This window comes from Callospermophilus lateralis, chromosome 6 (assembly GCF_048772815.1).
Source record: "Callospermophilus lateralis isolate mCalLat2 chromosome 6, mCalLat2.hap1, whole genome shotgun sequence".
Classification (NCBI taxonomy): domain Eukaryota; kingdom Metazoa; phylum Chordata; class Mammalia; order Rodentia; family Sciuridae; genus Callospermophilus; species Callospermophilus lateralis.
Genome location: NC_135310.1, coordinates 120332386 through 120349762, shown reverse-complemented (window position 1 = coordinate 120349762; position 17377 = coordinate 120332386). Strand labels below are relative to the sequence as shown.

The 17377-nt window shown below is 54.1% G+C and overlaps 1 protein-coding gene across 3 annotated transcripts in view; it reads left to right on the top strand.

The window, feature by feature from the left end:
- Itpr3 (inositol 1,4,5-trisphosphate receptor type 3) overlaps positions 1 to 17377 on the top strand; it is a 63047-nt gene that overhangs the window by 19739 nt on the left and 25931 nt on the right. For all 3 annotated transcript variants that reach the window (XM_077109671.1, XM_077109670.1, XM_077109672.1), the window contains 14 exons: positions 6658 to 6779; positions 8393 to 8479; positions 9013 to 9171; positions 9338 to 9436; positions 9731 to 9814; positions 12232 to 12378; positions 12568 to 12663; positions 13150 to 13200; positions 13349 to 13491; positions 14470 to 14569; positions 14651 to 14811; positions 15041 to 15182; positions 16293 to 16454; positions 17038 to 17210. In XM_077109671.1, coding sequence (XP_076965786.1) covers positions 6658 to 6779; positions 8393 to 8479; positions 9013 to 9171; positions 9338 to 9436; positions 9731 to 9814; positions 12232 to 12378; positions 12568 to 12663; positions 13150 to 13200; positions 13349 to 13491; positions 14470 to 14569; positions 14651 to 14811; positions 15041 to 15182; positions 16293 to 16454; positions 17038 to 17210 — 1726 coding nt within the window. The remainder of the gene's footprint in view (positions 1 to 6657; positions 6780 to 8392; positions 8480 to 9012; positions 9172 to 9337; positions 9437 to 9730; positions 9815 to 12231; positions 12379 to 12567; positions 12664 to 13149; positions 13201 to 13348; positions 13492 to 14469; positions 14570 to 14650; positions 14812 to 15040; positions 15183 to 16292; positions 16455 to 17037; positions 17211 to 17377) is intronic.

The window sequence follows — 17377 nt, the reverse complement described above, 5'->3', positions numbered from 1 at the left end:
TCTTTAGGCTCCATGGAGTGGCAGGGGGCTATGAATCTAATGTTCAGAACTATCAAGAAGAGCAAGAAGAGAATTTGTAAATTTTTTGAGAATGAAATATTTCCCATCATAGTGAATTTTTGTGTGTGTATTGGGAATTGAACCCAGGGCTTTACGCTTGCTAAGCAAGAGCTGTACCACTGGGCCACACCTCTGGTCTGATAGTGCATTCTTTTTTGTTATTGTTGTTGCTGGAGATTGAACCCAGGGGCACTTTACCACTGAGCTATATCTCCAGCCCTTATATATATTTTATATATATATTGTCAATGGACCTTTATTTAATTTATTTATTTGCAGTGCTGAGGATAGAACCCAGTTCCTCACACATGCTAGGCAAGTGCTTTACCACTGAGCCCCAGCTCTAGCCCCAGCCCCAGCTGTTTTCATTTTTTATTTTAATACAGGGTCCTGCTAAGTTGCTAAGGCTGGCTTCCAACTTTGGATTCTCCTGCCTCAGACTTCAAGTTGCTGGGATTACAGGTGTGCGCCACGGTGCCCAGTCAAATATAATTCCTATTGTGGTTTAATTTGAATTTATGAGGCCAATAGTGAGGTTGAGCATCTTTTTACATGTGTACTGGCCACTTATATTTTTGTTCTCTGGTTGGGATTGTAGACTCAGTGGTAGAGCATATGCTTTGCATATGTGATCCCAGCTCTGCAAGACAAAAACAGAAAAACAAAACAAAAGCCCTGTTTTGATTCGTTTTATAAAAGCCATATTAACATATGCTGTAAGATCAAGATGAAAGCATTGTCCCCAACCTCAACCTGTTCCCATCCTCAGTGGCCCCCTATTAGAAAATGTGACTAGGTAGTTTATTTATATGATTAAAACATCAAAATGTTATGCAGCCAGGCATAGTGGTACCAGCGACTCAGGAAGCTGAGGCAGGAGGATCACAGGTTCAAGGCCAGCCTGGGAAACTTAGTGAGCTCTTGTCTTGAAATAAAACAATAAAAAAATAAAAAGGGCTGGGGATGTGGCTTCATGGTAGAGCACTTGCCCTGCACATGTGAGGTCCTAGTTCCAATCCCCAATACCACAAAAGAACAAAAGCATTTATATAAATATACATTGAAAATCTTGTTCCCACTCTGTCCCTGCTCACCCCCACTGCCCCTTCAGGGAATTATTTTAGTTTCTTATGTGTCTTCTAGTGTTTATTTTCCCTTTTTGGTACTGGGGATTGAAACCAGAGGTGCTTCCACTGAGCTATATCCCCAACCCTTTTTATTTCTTTTTAAATTTTGAAACAGGGCTTCACTAAGCTGTTTAGGGCCTTGATAAATTGCGGAGGCTGGTCTTGAACTTGCAGTCTTCTTGCCTCAGCCTCCCAAGTTGTTGGGATTACAGCTTCGTGCCACTGTGCCCCGCTTCCGTATTTCACATTTCTTCTCTTTCTCGCACAAAGGCCCTGTTCTGTATCACTGTCCGGTTCTTCACTGCTTTCCCTTTGTCTGTCATACTATGGCTAAAGGGTGGGAGTGGAGATTCAAGATTCCCATCAGTACTACCACTAGCTGCCCCCACCTCCGCCCAAAGAGCTTGTGCCATCTTATACCCTGACAGCTTTGCAACAGAACAACCCCTCTGAACTCTTTTCATTGTTCTGCTAGCTAACCCCACATCTTCAAATGTTATACTCATTCCACTATTTCCTGATTTATCAATTTTAAATAGCATCCATTCATTCATGTCTTTTTTTTTTTTTTTTTGGTAGCAGGAATTGAACCCAGGAGTGCTTAACCACTGAGTCACATCCTCAGTAGGCCCCAATATTTTTTTTTTTGAGTCAGGATCTCACTAAGTTGCTTAGGGCCTTGCTAAGACACTGAGGCTGGCTTTGAACTCTCGATCCTCCTGCCTCAGCCTTCCGAGTGGCTGGGATTACAGGTGTGCACCAGCATGCCTGGCCTGTTTGTGTCCTTCTAAGATAGATGAAGATTTAGCTTGTGTGGCCCACTTCTCCATCCCCACTCCTGCATCCTCCCCAAAGTATCCTGATTCGTCCTTGTCACCTTTATAAATCCAAGTATCCCATTTACCCCTCTTTAAAATGGCCCGTTCCCATAGGCTGGGAATGTATATAGCTCTGTGGTCGAGTGCCTATGGCATACCCAAGGCCCTGGCTTCAATCCCAGCACAGGTAGAGAGAGAAGCACATGCCTAGTCACCCCTCAGCTACCCCTAGCCAGTCCCCCACACTAGGGAGTTTGCGTTGTTTGCCATACCCCAGGCCAGGGATGGTTCTGTGTGGTAGGCATGGGCTTTTGGTTGAACGCATCTTGTTTAGTTTCGGGTGATTGTGGATCCTGCCGCAGCCTCACAAGCTGTGCTTCTCACTCACAGGCACACGCAGTCCTCAGCCGTTTCTCTTGGCCTGATGCTGCGGCTCCTGCCTGCCCAATCTCCTGGCTTCCCTTCCCCCTTTCCTCTGTCTGCCCTTCAGCCCTGCAGTTTGATGAGAAAGAAGCTTCTGGGGTTCTGACAGAGCTGCCTGTGGGCAAAGCACACAGCCCAGTAGAAGAGTGGAGATATTCGTTTGCTTATTTATTCCATGAGCATCTTCTGACATGTACCGTGGGTGGGCAGGGCTCTGAGCGAGGACCTGTGCAGAGGCCAAGATGGAGCTGACAGCTTTCAGGCAGTGAATTTCCATGCGAGTGCAGAGAGGTGGGGAGCAGGAGGGGTCCCTTCTGGCTTCAGCCCTCTCCCTGGCATGCTGTGGGGCAAGTCTCTGCGTGCAAACACAGGCTCCGACCCTTCAGTGGCTTATAAAGTCCCTTTAACAGGGCTCAACTGGCCTTTAAAGTATCGGGTAGGATGGATTTAGAATGTGCAGATCATACTCGGCGTTGCCGTTGCTTCATTAATTGTTCTCTTCGTCTCTGGCTATTCTCCTTAAATATGTTCAGTGAGTTTTCAATCTTGGTTATTGGAGCTTTTTTATTTCTAGAAACTCCATTTGGTTCTTTTTTAGTCTGTGGTGTTACTTTTACAGTGCCCTGTGCTCTGCAGGGATCTTCAAGCTCTTCATTTATTGATGGAGTGGAGAAGGCCTCTCTGCTCCACAGGACGTCTTGTCTGAAGTCTCTGCACGTCTGTTTCTGGGTCTACTTTGCGGATTGTCTCCCTGATGGAGTTGGCTTCCAGGGGCTCTGGTTGTCTGATTGTTGTTATTGCATTTGAAGTCGGCTGTGGGTGGTGGCGGACCAGGACAAGGGAGCTGTCCTCCAGAGAGGTCTGTCAGGCCGCCCACTGCCACACACCTGGAGGCATCACGGATCTAAGCCCACCTGAAACCCAGCTCCAGTGTAGGGTTTCTTGAGCCATCCAGGAGATTCCACCTGGGCTGGTAGAGGCTGTTGGACTCTGGGCTCAGCCTTGCTTGTGAGCACAGCCCCCTAGGGTCTCGGTCTCCTGTTAGAACCTGGTCCTTCTCCCTGATGAAAGCTGTCAAAATGTATGTTTTCTGGCAGGGTCCTGGGAGGTTGAGGCAGGAGGATCCGTGATCAGCAAGGGTGAGGCACTAAGTAACTCAGTGACACCCTGTCTCTAAATAAAACACAAAATAGGGCTGGGGATGTGGCTCAGTGGTCGAGTGCCCCTGAGTTCAATCCCTGGTACCAAAAAAAAAGTATGTTTTCTGGAATCTGCAGGTATCCTCAGGGTGTTTTCTCTGTCTGGTTTCCTACTTCAACCCACTGCCCTCCATACTGAGGATTGAACCCAGGGGCGCCCTCCCACTAAGCTACATCCCCGGCCCTTTTTACTTTTATTTTGAGACAGGGTCTTGCTAAGTTGTCCAGGCTGACCTTGGACTTGGGATTCTCCTGCCTCAGCTCTGGAGTGGCTGGATTCGGGTGTGTGCCACTGCTCCTGGTTTTGGTTCCCTTTTGATTGTCACTTCTGTCTGGAGAGTTCCCCACTAACTTGTCAATCCAGGAATTCTTAAGATAACATATATTTTAAAAATCCAGTGGTTTTAGTGATCTGGTTGGGTTGGTCCAGACAGATCGTGACCATGGATCTTAGCCCTTTCAGACTTGGACCCCATGCAACCAGGACAGGGAATCGCACGCTGTTCTGTGGCAAGGTGATCTCAAGTGTGTTTCTTAGGTGGGACAAAGTCAAAGAGCTTGAGACCCCTGCTCTGGAGCCTCACCTGTCTCTGCCCCTTCTCTCCTCTCTGGATCAGAGGTGATGGGGGGATGCGTGTGTGCAGACCAAGGAGGGATGATTGATGGTCAAGGCCTTGGGCTCCTGGCTCTGCCTTCCCCTGGCTCCAGGTTCACCCAGACTCAGGGCCTGAACCTCTCCCACCGCCTTAGCCTAGGTCATCAATCTGATGGATGACCAGCAGGAGTTTCACAGTTTCTGCCACTTCCCCTGCCTGACCCCTGTTCCCATATGTGCTCCCTGCTCCTGCCAGGAGGGCCCTGTCCTGTTCCTAGACACGCCATGTTCTTCCCTACCTTTGGCTCTTATTCCAGTTGTAGAATCCATCCCTCTTCCTGCCCCCCCCCTCTCTCCCTCTTTTTTTTTTTTTTTTTAGTACCGGGGATTGAACCCAGTGGCGCTTGACTGCTGAGCCACGTGCCCAGCCCTTTTGTATATTTTATTTAGAGACAGGGTCTCACTGAGTTGTTTAGAACCTTGCTAACTTGCTGAGTCTGGCTTTGACAATCCTCCTGTCTCAGCCTCCTCAGCTTCTGGGATTACAGGCATGTACCACTGTGCCCAGCCCATCTTTCTCTCTTAAAAGCTAACTTCAAGCCAGGTCCAGTGTACACATCTGTAATCCCAGCACCTTGGGAGGTGAGGCAGGAAGATCTCGAGTTCAAACCTAGCCTCAGCTACTTAGTGAGGCCTTAAGCAACTAAGCAAGACCCTGTCTCTAAATAAAATGTAAAAAAGGGCTGGGGATGTGGCTCAGTGGTTAAGTGCCCCTTGGTTCAATTCCTGGTACAAAAAAAAAAGCTTACTTCAGGCTTGCCTCATCCACGAGGGCTTCGTTTCTAGATTTATCTATTAATCTGGCAGACATTTACTGAGCCCCAGGCTCAGCAGTTCAGTAAGGACCTGTCTGGCTGCCCCTGAGTCTGATGAGGGCATCAAAGAACACAGATCAGCCTGTCAGAACCAGAGCTCCCTTTAAAATTATGGAGTGGAATTCATAAATGATAAAAGATGTCCATGCTTATGTAATATGAAATGATATCAGTCCAGGGCCAGTGCGCTTAGAGCCAGAGGAGAAATGAGGCCAGAATAATGCCCTAGATGTGAAAGAGGAGAAAAATAAAATAAAGAAAAAGCAATTTATAATAATATAACATTCCCCCATCCCAGGTACTGGGGATTGAACCCAGGGGCACTTTACCACATTCCCAAGGTCGCACTAAGTTGCTGAGGGTCTGGCTAAGTTGCCCAGGCTGACCTTGCCCAGGCTGACCTTGAACTTGCCATCTTCCTGTCATGGTGCCTGGCAGGATAACATTTATTTAAAAAATAAACGTTGAAGGGCTGGGGCTGCTGCACAGTGGCTTGCCTGGCATGGGTGAGAGCCCTGGGTTCAATCCCCATCATTGGCTGCGTGTGTGCCCCGGGAAAAAAAACCAAAGAAGTAAATGTTGGGCACAACTAGAAGCCCCAGCGAAGCAGTCACACCCCTGCCTGAGTCATGAATGTGGGTGGCACCCACAAATGCACATGTGTAAAAATGTTCTAAACAGCAAAAAACGACATTCAAACAATGCAAAGGACAGTCTCCCCTCGTTTATAGCCAAGCCACCTTCCTGGAAAATTCAGTGTTTGTTTCTGTGTATCACTCCAGGCCCAGAGCCCCGCCCACTGGTACCCCCCTGCAGGTGTCTGGGGCAGGACATTCATAGGCAGGACAACCTCGTGGCGCAGGTGTCCAGCATCCTCGCCCTGCCCATTAGGTGCCAGCTGTGACCATTGTTAGGACAACCAAAAACCCTCTGCACAATTACCAGGGACCTGCTCACAGCCGAGCCGGGCTGCGTCAGGTCTGCGTATGGCCTGGGCCAGCTCGTCACCAGCACCTAGAGTCCTTCCTCTCTTCCACCACACTTGAGGATTGTCCAACTGTGGTTCCTATTGATGAGCAGGAAAATCTGACATTCTTTCTGGAGGTTGGGATTATGAGAATGATATGCATTTCGTCTCTTGGCCACAATAAAAGTTGTCAGAATGGATGAGTTTATGGAATTTTGATTTGCCCTGCTGTGGTCAAGAGCCTAAGAAGCTGAGTTGCTGCAGGGTCTAGAGACCAGAGTGGGATGCATCTTACTCTCTCATGTAGGCTCAGGCCGGGATCTGGTTTCAGGGGAGGACAAGCCCAGTCTGACCCCATCCCCCCGGGAGCTCTGGAGTGTGACCTGTCCTTCAGAGAGTCCCCTCCAGGGGCTGGGCAACTGTTATATTCAGCAGAATCCAGGATACTCCATATTCTATGGGATTCTCCCAACCACTTCTCTAGTCCCAGGGGGCAGGAGGGTGGGAAGGGCTGGGAGAACAGGGCTGCAGGCTGGGGGTTCTTCAAGGAGGCTTGGAGCCCCAGATGAACCCTGTGACCCCCATCCCCGCAGACTGCCTCTTCAAGGTGTGCCCCATGAACCGCTACTCGGCCCAAAAGCAGTACTGGAAGGCCAAGCAGACCAAGCAGGACAAGGAGAAGATCGCCGACGTGGTGTTGCTGCAGAAGCTGCAGGTATGTGCGCCCCTGTGGGCACCAGGAGTATGGGTGCGCACGTAGGACCTTTGATTGTCAGAGCCAGTGGGGGCCCTGGGATGCAGAGTGGCTTTTAAAACCCCAGTGAAAGAGACTGGTGTGAATGAGGGAAGGCTGGGGAGCAGAGTGCCCTTCTGGTGACCAGTAGTGTGTATAGCTCCTTTGTACCAATTAGAAGGTGCCCTTTCCTCCGGGCTGGCGTAGTCCTGTGCCAGGGCACATGGCTCAGATAGTGGGTGCGGACACCACAGTGCAGTGAGCAACGTGTACAGCTGTACGTGGACTTACCAGTGGCTCCTGGAGATGTAGCTCCAGAGAATCCTGTGTCTGGTCTTAACCTCCCACTATGTTTTATAGAGCTGGATCTTGGCCCTTAGATGGGACCTGTCTGTCCTCAGCCATCTATGAATTTTCAGTAGATCCAAGAGTGTCTCCAGGTCTCTGACTCACCTTGGGTTTCTTGGACGCATGGACAGTGTCACCGTGCTGGGTCCTGATGGGCTCAGTTCACACCCTGGGCAGGCTTCTTGGGACAATGCTCAGTCCCCAGTCCCCCAAGTGCTGATGGCTGTGATTGGAGCTTTGTGGCTCTTCTGAGACCCTCCCTTGGCCTGGCGTCATGTAGACTTTGTTTTCCTCTGTCCCCTTCTCCTGAGGCCCCTGCTCCTGGCTCCTCAAGCAGCCCTTCTGTGACCTGGGCTGGCAAGAGGGCCACAGAGGGGCTGCCTGAGCTCTGGTCCAAGTGACCCATCTCTCTTCTGGGAGCAGGATTGTCACAGACGCTGGGGCTGGCCTGGGGTCTGGCCAGGGCAGGGCATTCACACCTGCACAGCCACATACTCAGTCACACGTGCTCGCAGACACACTGCGGCTATGTGCAATGTCACAGGGTGTGTGGCGTGGCTCCCACTGAGTGGGAGGAGGGGACAGAGGGACTCTGCTCTCAGAGAGTGCCAGTCTGATGGAGACGAGCACCTATCCTCAGGCAGCTTTCCCTTTAATGGGACAGAAGTGCTTAAAAAGGCATCCCTAGGGCTGACACGACTCAGCTGGTAGAGAGCTCACTCCCATGCACAGGACTGGGTTCAATCCCGGCACCACAAAAAAGAAAAAAAAAGAAAAAGAAAAAAAAAGGCATCACTAATGGGAGGTCAGACAAATCCCTCTGGCCACCAGAGCTGAACACATTGGAGTTGCATGTGGCCAGTTGGGGACACTCCCTGGAGGCAGTGTCCTCGAAGCCACTCAGCCTCCAGGGCCTTGGCGGAGTGAAAGCGGGAGGTGAGGGGGCAGGAAATAGCACCAAACATGCCCCTGCCAGGGTCAAGTCTGGTGAGATGGGGGTGGTGGTGAGGTAGAGTTTAAGTTGCTGGGGGTGTCAGGGGACATGAGGGGATCAAGGGCCTGCTGGCGTGGCCCCTTCAGGGGTGGCGCAGGTGAGGGCTGTGGCTCCTGAGCTGGGTGTGCTCTGGGGCCTTGGGCTGCCCCTCTGCCCTCTGAGCCCCAAGTCCTCATCAATCACGAGTTAGGGGAGGAGTCTCAAGGGGTCCTGGGTGAACGTGCCCCCTTCACCTCCCTGTGTGTCTGTCCAGCACGCGGCCCAGATGGAGCAGAAGCAAAACGACACTGAGAACAAGAAGGTGCACGGGGACGTGGTGAAGTACGGCAGCGTGATCCAGGTGCGGCTGCGGGGGGGCCTCCCTCCCTCCCTCCCTCCCTCCCTCCGAGCTCAAGAGGCAGGGCTGGGGCTGGGGACTGGTGCCAGCAGACAGTGTCCTCTGGGTGTGTGTGTGCCCTAGTGGGTGGCTCCGGGACTGCACCTGAGGCTGTGTGTGGCCTGAGCTCTGTGCCCAGGGAGCACATCTGGGGCTCCCTTGTCTGCTCTCAAATCTTGGCTCTGCCACCTTAATGGTGTGACCTCAGGCAAGTGGCTTATCTTCCTGGTGCCTCTGTTTCCCCGTCTGCCTGGGGCTGCCGTAAGACTGCAAGTGCCATTGCCTGTCAGCTTTCCAGAACAGCCGCTTTTCTGTGCTCACCTGGCTGCCCTGCGGGATGCGCACGTTTGTGGCCTCGGTCTGTGTTAGTGACAGTGTCTGACTCTACATGCATTGAGGCTGTGACCCAGGGTCCAGTGGCCCCCCCAGCGCCCTCCTTTCTGAGGGGCTGGCCTCCTGGGGCCCGGTGGCCTCACTGCTGCCTCACCTGCCCCCAGCTCCTGCACATGAAGAGCAACAAGTACCTGACCGTGAACAAGCGGCTGCCCGCCCTGCTGGAGAAGAACGCGATGCGCGTGACCCTGGACGCCACGGGCAACGAGGGCTCCTGGCTCTTCATCCAGCCCTTCTGGAAGCTGCGGAGCAATGGGGACAACGTGAGCACAGGGCTGGGACAGCAGGATCCTGGGCCACACCAGAGGGGCTGAGGAGGCTGTGCCCATTTCTTAGACGGACAGACTGAGGTCCCGAGGGAGGTCTGGGGGCCTGGCATTGAGAGATGCCCCTGCCCTTTCCACCCTCACCCTCTGCCTGTCCCCCAAGGTGGTCGTGGGGGACAAGGTGATCCTGAATCCTGTCAACGCCGGGCAACCTCTGCATGCCAGCAATTATGAGCTCAGTGACAATGCAGGCTGCAAGGAGGTGAGTGGGGCAGGGCAGCAGAGGGACCCCACAACCCTGGCTCTCCACCCCTCCCACCTCCACTCTGCCTCCTGGCTGGCCGCTGGAGGGGTCTCACTGTGCCCCCACCTGTCTCCCAGTCTTGGCTCTGTCCTCCACCCCACAGGCTGGGCCCTGGGGGACTCTGGCTGGAGAAGCCACCCTGACCTTGTGCTGTAGAGGGGGCTGGCTTGTTCCTCCCTGCAGCCTGGCTGGGTCCTCAGCATTGGCCACTGCTGGGTCTGGCCCGCTGTCATGTGCCTCTGTGCTCCCCAGGTCAACTCCGTGAACTGCAACACCAGCTGGAAGATCAACCTGTTCATGCAGTTCCGGGACCACCTGGAGGAGGTGTTGAAGGGGGTAAGGATGCAGACCCCCACATCCTGCTGCCTGGCCCCTCCCTGTCCATCCCCTTCTTCCTTCTTTCTGCACCCGCAGGCCCCAGGCCCCTGACCACCCTGACTTTGCACCCCTCCAGCCTCCCTGCACCCACCCAGTGTCCCAGCTGAAGCCCTTCCCTGGTCTCTGGCCACAGCTCTCCTCACCTCCTCTCCTCCCTGGCTGACCTCAGTCTTCTGTTAAAGCTGAGTCAGTGGACTGCAGTCCTTCTCCTCCACCTTGGGGCAGCCCAGATACTTTGTCCCCTCCTCTTCCCTTGCTCCACTATTCATTCTGGTTCCCACCTGTGTCCCTCTTTGGCAAGGAGGAGGGGCTGCTGGTCCCCTGGTCCCAGACAGGCTGGTTGGGCTCTAGGAGAGGAGGGGCTTGCCAGGCCCCAGGGGGATGGGCCTGCAGGGTCAGGGCGACCTGGGACATTCAGCATACAAAGACCAGGTGGGGCCAGCTCTGAGGGCGGAGAAACCCTGAAAATGAGATGTGGGGGAGGGAGGGGAGTGCAGAGGGTCTCAGTAGTTGCAGGGGTGCAGCCAACCTGTGGGCGGCAGATGGGAGGAGCTGATTTGGGGAACAGCAGAGTGTGGGGGCCCAGCTAGGGAATCAGGCAGGTACTCCTGGCTAACACCTATTAAAGGGACAAGCGACAGTCTTGAGAGCATGCCCATGGTGGCTCCCCTCGCCCTCCTCGGCCAGGATGCTCTTTTGGACTTCCTGGCACTGCAGCCACTTGCCTGCCCTCCTCACCCTCCCAGGCTGTCCCTGTCCACCTGTGCTCTGCCCAGATGCCGCCTCCCTCCCTCCCTCCTTTGAGTCTGCACAGTCTGCCCTTCAGTCAGAACCCGTCCCCTGCACCCCTCTCCCCAGAGCCCCTCTGCTGACACCCGCCAGCGCCAGCCCTGACCACAGCCTCAGGAGGTGGAGCAGCGCTCAGCCTCACCTCCTCCTGAGCCGCTTCCAGTGTGTGGGGGGGGGGTCGTCAGGACCCTGTGACTAGATTCCAGGCAACTCAGAGACTTTCCCGCCCCTGCACTCACCCTGCACTGCCTGGGCAAGGGTGTCACTAGATTCTGCCCCAGTGACTGTCACCATTACTCACCCCTTCCCTCCCGTGGCCACTCACAGGGTTTCACTGAGTATTTTGTGTTTAGTGCCACCTTCAGTGGAGGGGAGGCTGCTAATGCCATGGTGGCCATCATCCAGAACCTTGGGTGGCAGGCTCATGGGAAGAGGAAGTGTGCAGGAGGATGGAGGTGTGAGCCCGGGAACCCAGGAGGGAAAATCATGTCTCATTTGCCACTAGCTGGGGGGCCCTTGGCAGGGCATTTATCTTCTCTGAACCGAATTTCCCTACCCATAAAATGGGGAGAATGATGTCCTACTACCCAGTAGTTGTATAGACTCAGGCTAGGAAGTCCTCAACAGTGTTTGCACAGGGACTGCATGGTAAGGGACAGTGCTATTTCATTAAACATCTAATCCTCACAATTTCTGCAAGGAGGGCAGAATAATCCCATTTTACACAAGAGGCAGGTGAGGTTCAGAGAGGTTAAGCTGCTGGGTGCAGTTGGTACACGTGTGAAATCCCAGCAACTCAGGGAGGCTGAGGTAGGAGGATCGCAAGTTTGAGGCCAGCCTGGGCAACTTAGTGAGACCCCGTCTCAAAATAAAAAATAAAAAGTGTTGGGGATGTAGCTCAGAGATAGAGCACCCTGGGTTCAGTCCTCAGTACTTAGGAAAAACAAACAAACATACAAACAAAAAACAAAACAGAGGTTTAAGGAGGTCACACAGCTTTTATAAAAACAGAGCCAGGGTCTAAGCTTTGGTCTCTTTCCAAAGCTATTGAGATGAACAGGCCACACCCCCTGCCTTCTAGCAGCTCAGGGGAGGAGGAAACAATGGGCATGAACTGCCCAGATGCCGCCTCCCTCCTTCCCTCTCTCCCTCCCTTGAGTCTGCACACAGTCCACAGTTCAGTCGGAGCCCGTCCCCTGCACCCCTCTCCCCAGAGCCCCTCTGATAACATGGCTGCCCTCTCCTAGGGCCTTTGCTGCCCTAGGAGAGGGCAGCAAAGGCCCTAGGAGAGGGCAGCCATGGCCTGGGGTCACCAGGGGGTGGGATTCCGCCTGCCTTCTTGGAGAGGTGACTGGAGATGGCTGTTAGAGGCCAGACAGAGCGTCTAGGGGGACAGATAGGGAGGGATGTGGTCAGGGGTGAGTTTAAACATGGCTTGGGGGTTTTGGGGGGCTGTGGACAGTGCTGGCTGTGTGGTGCTGGGCTCCGGCGGTCTGGCGCTGGCCCTGGAAGCAGGAAGAAGGGCCCTGAGTCACTGAGAAGGCAGGGGCTGTGTCTATCCTAAAGCCACACCGCCCCGCCTGCAGGGAGACGTGGTGCGGCTGTTCCACGCAGAGCAGGAGAAGTTCCTGACGTGTGACGAGTACAAGGGCAAGCTGCAGGTGTTCCTGCGCACCACCCTGCGCCAGTCCGCCACTTCGGCCACCAGCTCCAACGCCCTCTGGGAGGTGGAGGTCAGAGCCCTGCACCCGGACCCTCCCCTCCCCTCCCCTCCCCTCTGCATGCTGGAGGCTGGGCTGCTCACCCTACCCCTCCTCTGAGTCCCTCTGGAGCAAGAGGCACCCACTTGCCCAGCAACCTCCAGGCCTCCTGGGGTCTGGGCTCCCCTCCCTGGTCAGCCTCTCATCCCTGCATGTCCCCAGGTGGTCCACCACGACCCCTGCCGAGGAGGAGCTGGCCACTGGAACGGCCTGTATCGCTTCAAGCATCTGGCCACGGGCAACTACCTGGCTGCTGAGGTGAGCGGGGAGGCAGGGGCGTTCTGGGAGCTCTGGCTGTGTGTGTGCCCCGGGTGCATGCGGGAGTGCATGTGCACACCTCTGCATGCACAGATGCCTGTGCCTGTGGGCCCTGGCTTGGCTGCATCATGCATTTATTTATCAAATATGATCAAAGAGATGTACAACTACAGGTGAGCCGGTGTGCGCCGGCCACGAACCAGGCACCATTCTAGACCCTGGGGCTACCGCAGGGAGCAAAAGTAACTGTCTGTCCATATGCTTGTGTGTAGGGGACACTGGTGTGTGCTGGTTGTCTGTGTGTGTGTTCACATGTGTCTGTGGAGAGGGGCCATGAAGAGATCCCAGGGTGGCTCCTCAGGAGTGACATGGGCTTTGGGGCTGCAGTGGGCATTGTCTGCCCTCTGGGGATGACCTTGTTTTGGGTGAGGTCCTGGGAGTATAGCCTGGTGACCCGTAGCTCCCCAATCTTATACTTGTGTCCAGGAGAACCCCAGCTACAAAGGCGATGCCTCAGACCCCAAGGCAGCGGGAATGGTGAGGACCAAGACGGGGCTGCCGAGCCCGGCAAGCGTGAGCCTGTCCTGGGGGTGGACGGGGGCAGGAGAGGCCATGGAGCCTGGGTGACAGGCTGCAGGGAGGTCTCTCAGGTGGGTTCCCAGGTGACACGGAGTCCTCACCCCAGGGGCCCCAGGGTCGCGCAGGCCGCAGGAATGCGGGGGAGAAGATCAAGTACCGCCTGGTAGCTGTCCCCCACGGCAACGACATCGCCTCGCTCTTTGAGCTGGACCCCACCACATTGCAGAAAACTGACTCCTTTGTGCCCCGGTGGGTGCGCGCCATGTGCTTGGGGGCTGGCTGGGCCATCCTGTCCCTAGGACTCTCTGAATGTCCTGAGGTCTTTGGGGCCTCTGGGGTCCCGGCAGGTCGTGCCTCTCTGGGGGTGCACCTCTGACCGCCATTGCTTGCCATGTGCCCAACCCTGGGCTCTGCACACAGTGGGTGCTGCCCTGGGCTGGTTCCATTATCACCAAGCCTCCTCTCCAGTGTCACTTATCCATGGCCTGCCCCAGCCAGTCTGGGTGATCAATCACAGGCTGCACCATAGTTCATCCGAGGCCCAGAAGCACTGGAAACCCAAATACTGTCTGGGGAGGTCAGGCTTCCGACCTGCAAGATTCTGCCACCTCTGAGATGACAGGACATAACATTAAGAAACTTCCAGAGCACCAGTTCAGGCCTTAGTATTTCCTAGCTCTATGCCCTCAGGCAGCTGACACATCACTCTTCCTCAGTCTTCTCATCTGTGAAGTGGGACTGTCAGGTTTACCTGTCAACCAGGCTGCTGAGAGAATTAATTAAGTCACTTAATTAAGTGATTAGTTAATTAATTAAGTCACAATTAAGTAGTCTCACATCCTTTACCTGAAACTTTTGGGGCTTGGTGCATTTTGAAATTTAAATTATATTTCATCTCAGAAGCATGACCTTACATTTCATAATCAGAGACAAGAGTAGTTATATGAATCAAATGCATCTTACATTAAATGGGATAAATAGTCGCAATAGCCTCCTTTGTCCAAGTGAGTTCCGGTCCCAGGTTTACCAGAAGGCTTGGTTGGGGAGTGCAGTGAGGCCTGCGGGCCTGGGGGTGGACAGAGGCAGGAGAGGCTGTTAGCTTGCTCCTCTCTCCCCGGGCCTCAGGCGCCCCCAGGGTCACTGGTGGGACCTGCCCCATGGCTGTTGAGGTGTGGAGTGAGGTGGGAGGTGATTGTCACACACTCCCGCCCTCCCTCCTGCCTGCAGGAACTCCTACGTGCGTCTGCGGCACCTCTGCACCAACACGTGGATCCAGAGCACCAACGTGCCCATCGACATCGAGGAGGAGCGGCCCATCAGGCTCATGGTGCGGGTCACCCGGGGCTGGGGGGATGGGGACAGGGCTGGAGCTTGTCCCCAGCTGCCCTGCTGATCCCTGTCCTTGCAGCTTGGCACTTGCCCCACCAAGGAGGACAAGGAGGCTTTTGCCATCGTGTCAGTGCCCGTGTCTGAGATCCGAGACCTGGACTTTGCCAATGACGCCAGCTCCATGCTGGCCAGTGCTGTGGAGAAGCTCAACGAGGGCTTTATCAGCCAGAATGACCGCAGGTGGGTCGCAGGGGAGGGTCTGGGAGCGCTGGGAGTCCAGGGTGGGTGGGTCCTGGGTGTTGGGGAGAGCCAGGGAGAGAGGCTGTAGGCTGATAAGGGCTCTGTACTTGGGGCAGCAGGGCTGGCAGGTGACTCCAGGCCTTGGGCAGGGCTGGTTGCCTGCAGGTGGGCCCTGGGAAAGCTGCCTAGACTCCCCACAGCACTTGTCATCCCTCTTGTCTCTCACCAGGTTTGTCATCCAGCTGCTGGAGGACCTGGTGTTTTTTGTTAGCGATGTCCCCAACAATGGGCAGAATGTCCTGGACATTATGGTCACCAAGCCCAACCGGGAACGGCAGAAGCTGATGAGAGAGCAGAACATCCTCAAACAGGTGCTGTGTGCATCCGACCGACAGGGAGGGGCTGGGTGGTGGGGACAGGATGCCTGCTTCATGCTGAGTTTGCCTTTTCCTGTTTCCACCTGTGGTTTCTCAGCACCCACTTTTAAAATTGATTATCAGGCCGGAGATGTGGCTCAGTGGTGGAGGCTTTGGTTGGGGAGTGCACAAGGCTTGGGGCCTGCACCAGGCACCAGGCACATGCCAGGTGCTTCCCCAAGTGCCCTCCTGTATGGACTTACTTGGTCCTCCCTGCCTGGAGGAGGCGCTATTTTCATTACCCCCATTTTACTGATGAGGAATTTGAAGCACACAGGCTGTAACTTGACCTGAGCACATAGCTTGGCAGCAGGGCCAGGATTTGAACTTAATGGATGTTGGATCCAGAACTTGTGCTTTAAAATATTTTTCTAAATTTTTACTATGAGAATTTTTAAATACTGAGGAAGTATAGTACAACGTACAATATAATGAGTATATAGTACATAGTACAATGAGCATGGTACGTCCACTCCTGGCTCTCGTTGCATTTCCAGTTTGACTTTATGTGCCTCTGCTGTGCATCCTGCCCCCTTTCCATCCATGCATTTCCAGACAGATTGCTCTTTACCCCAAAATTGTGCACCGTGCATCTCCTGATGATGACGTGGTTCTCCATCACAGAACCATCATCACACCTGAGACAGTTAGCAGCGATTTCTAGTCCACATCAAATGTCTTGTCTTTCCCAAAAGCGTGTTGTTGTTTTACCCAGAATCCAACTATGGCCTTTTGCATTCCCTTTAGCTGCGTTGTCTCCTTCATTTCTCTTCTAGAAGTGGTTTTCATCCACCCAGCCCCCAACTTTTAAAATTTTTTTTATAATTGCATTAGTTTTCTTTTTGGCAAGGAGGCGGGGGGCTGAGGTTGGCACTGGGATTCTGGCCAGGAGTAGGGAGAGTTAAGGTGATGGCGGGGGGATGGGATTGTGGTTCAGTTTGGAATCATTTGGGGTTAACGTCAAGGGTGCCTTTGAGGACTGTCTGTTGGGGCTTGGGGTTCTTGGGGTGACTAGGGGTGTGAGCCCATGTGGGAGAATCCCTCCTCATATTCTGTGTCCCCCAGATCTTTGGCATCCTGAAGGCCCCTTTCCGGGACAAGGGGGGTGAGGGCCCCTTGGTGCGGCTGGAGGAGCTGTCAGACCAGAAGAATGCCCCCTACCAGCACATGTTCCGCCTCTGCTACCGTGTGCTGCGGCACTCCCAGGAGGACTACCGTAAGAACCAGGTGCGTCCCACCCCCACCTGGGTGCTCATTCACTCTGTGTTCACCTGGTGCACACATGTGTGCTAGGCAGGCCTGGCTTCATGGGCATATGACTTGGCAGGTGATCAAAGGGCCTTGCTCTGGCTTTAGCGATATGTTGTCTTGAAGTTCTTCTTTTTTTAAAAAATTTTTAAGTTGTCAGTGGCTCTCTTATTTTGTTCACTTATTTATATGCATCGCTGAGGATTGAACCCAGGGCCTCATGCATGCCAGGCAAGCGCTCTACCACTGAGCCACAACTCCCATCTTGAGATTCTTAATTTTTGAACAGAGTATTTACTATTTCCTTTTGCACTGGGCACCACAAATTGTGTGCTGGTCCTGCCCTCCCGGAGGTTTCCCTCAGGCTGGGAGACAGACGATGAGCTGAATAACAGTACAGTAGAAAGCCACCCTTCTGCCTGGGCTGGCTGTTTCCGACACACCACCCCCTCCTGAGGTACAGGTCCCCTGCCTGTTGGGTCCCTATCTCTGGGTCCAGGCAGTGTTTTTACCCCATGCCTTTCTGGTGGCTCCCCGTGACCCCTAGCTCATCTGTCCCCAGGAGCACATCGCCAAGCAGTTTGGGATGATGCAGTCCCAGATTGGCTATGACATCCTGGCGGAGGACACCATCACGGCCCTGCTGCACAACAACCGCAAGCTGCTGGAGAAGCACATCACCAAGACCGAAGTGGAGACCTTCGTCAGCCTTGTGCGGAAGAACCGGGAGCCCAGGTGGGACCCCCTCCCCTCCACTCCTGCTGCCCTCTCTCCCTTCCCCGCCCAGTGTGGAAAGTCGGCTGGTGCTGGTTGTTAAAATACTGAAACATTCCTGCACTGTTGGTAAATCACGTCCTCCCCAGCCCCTCTCTGGGTTTCTCCCAAATTTGGCCCAATCTAGC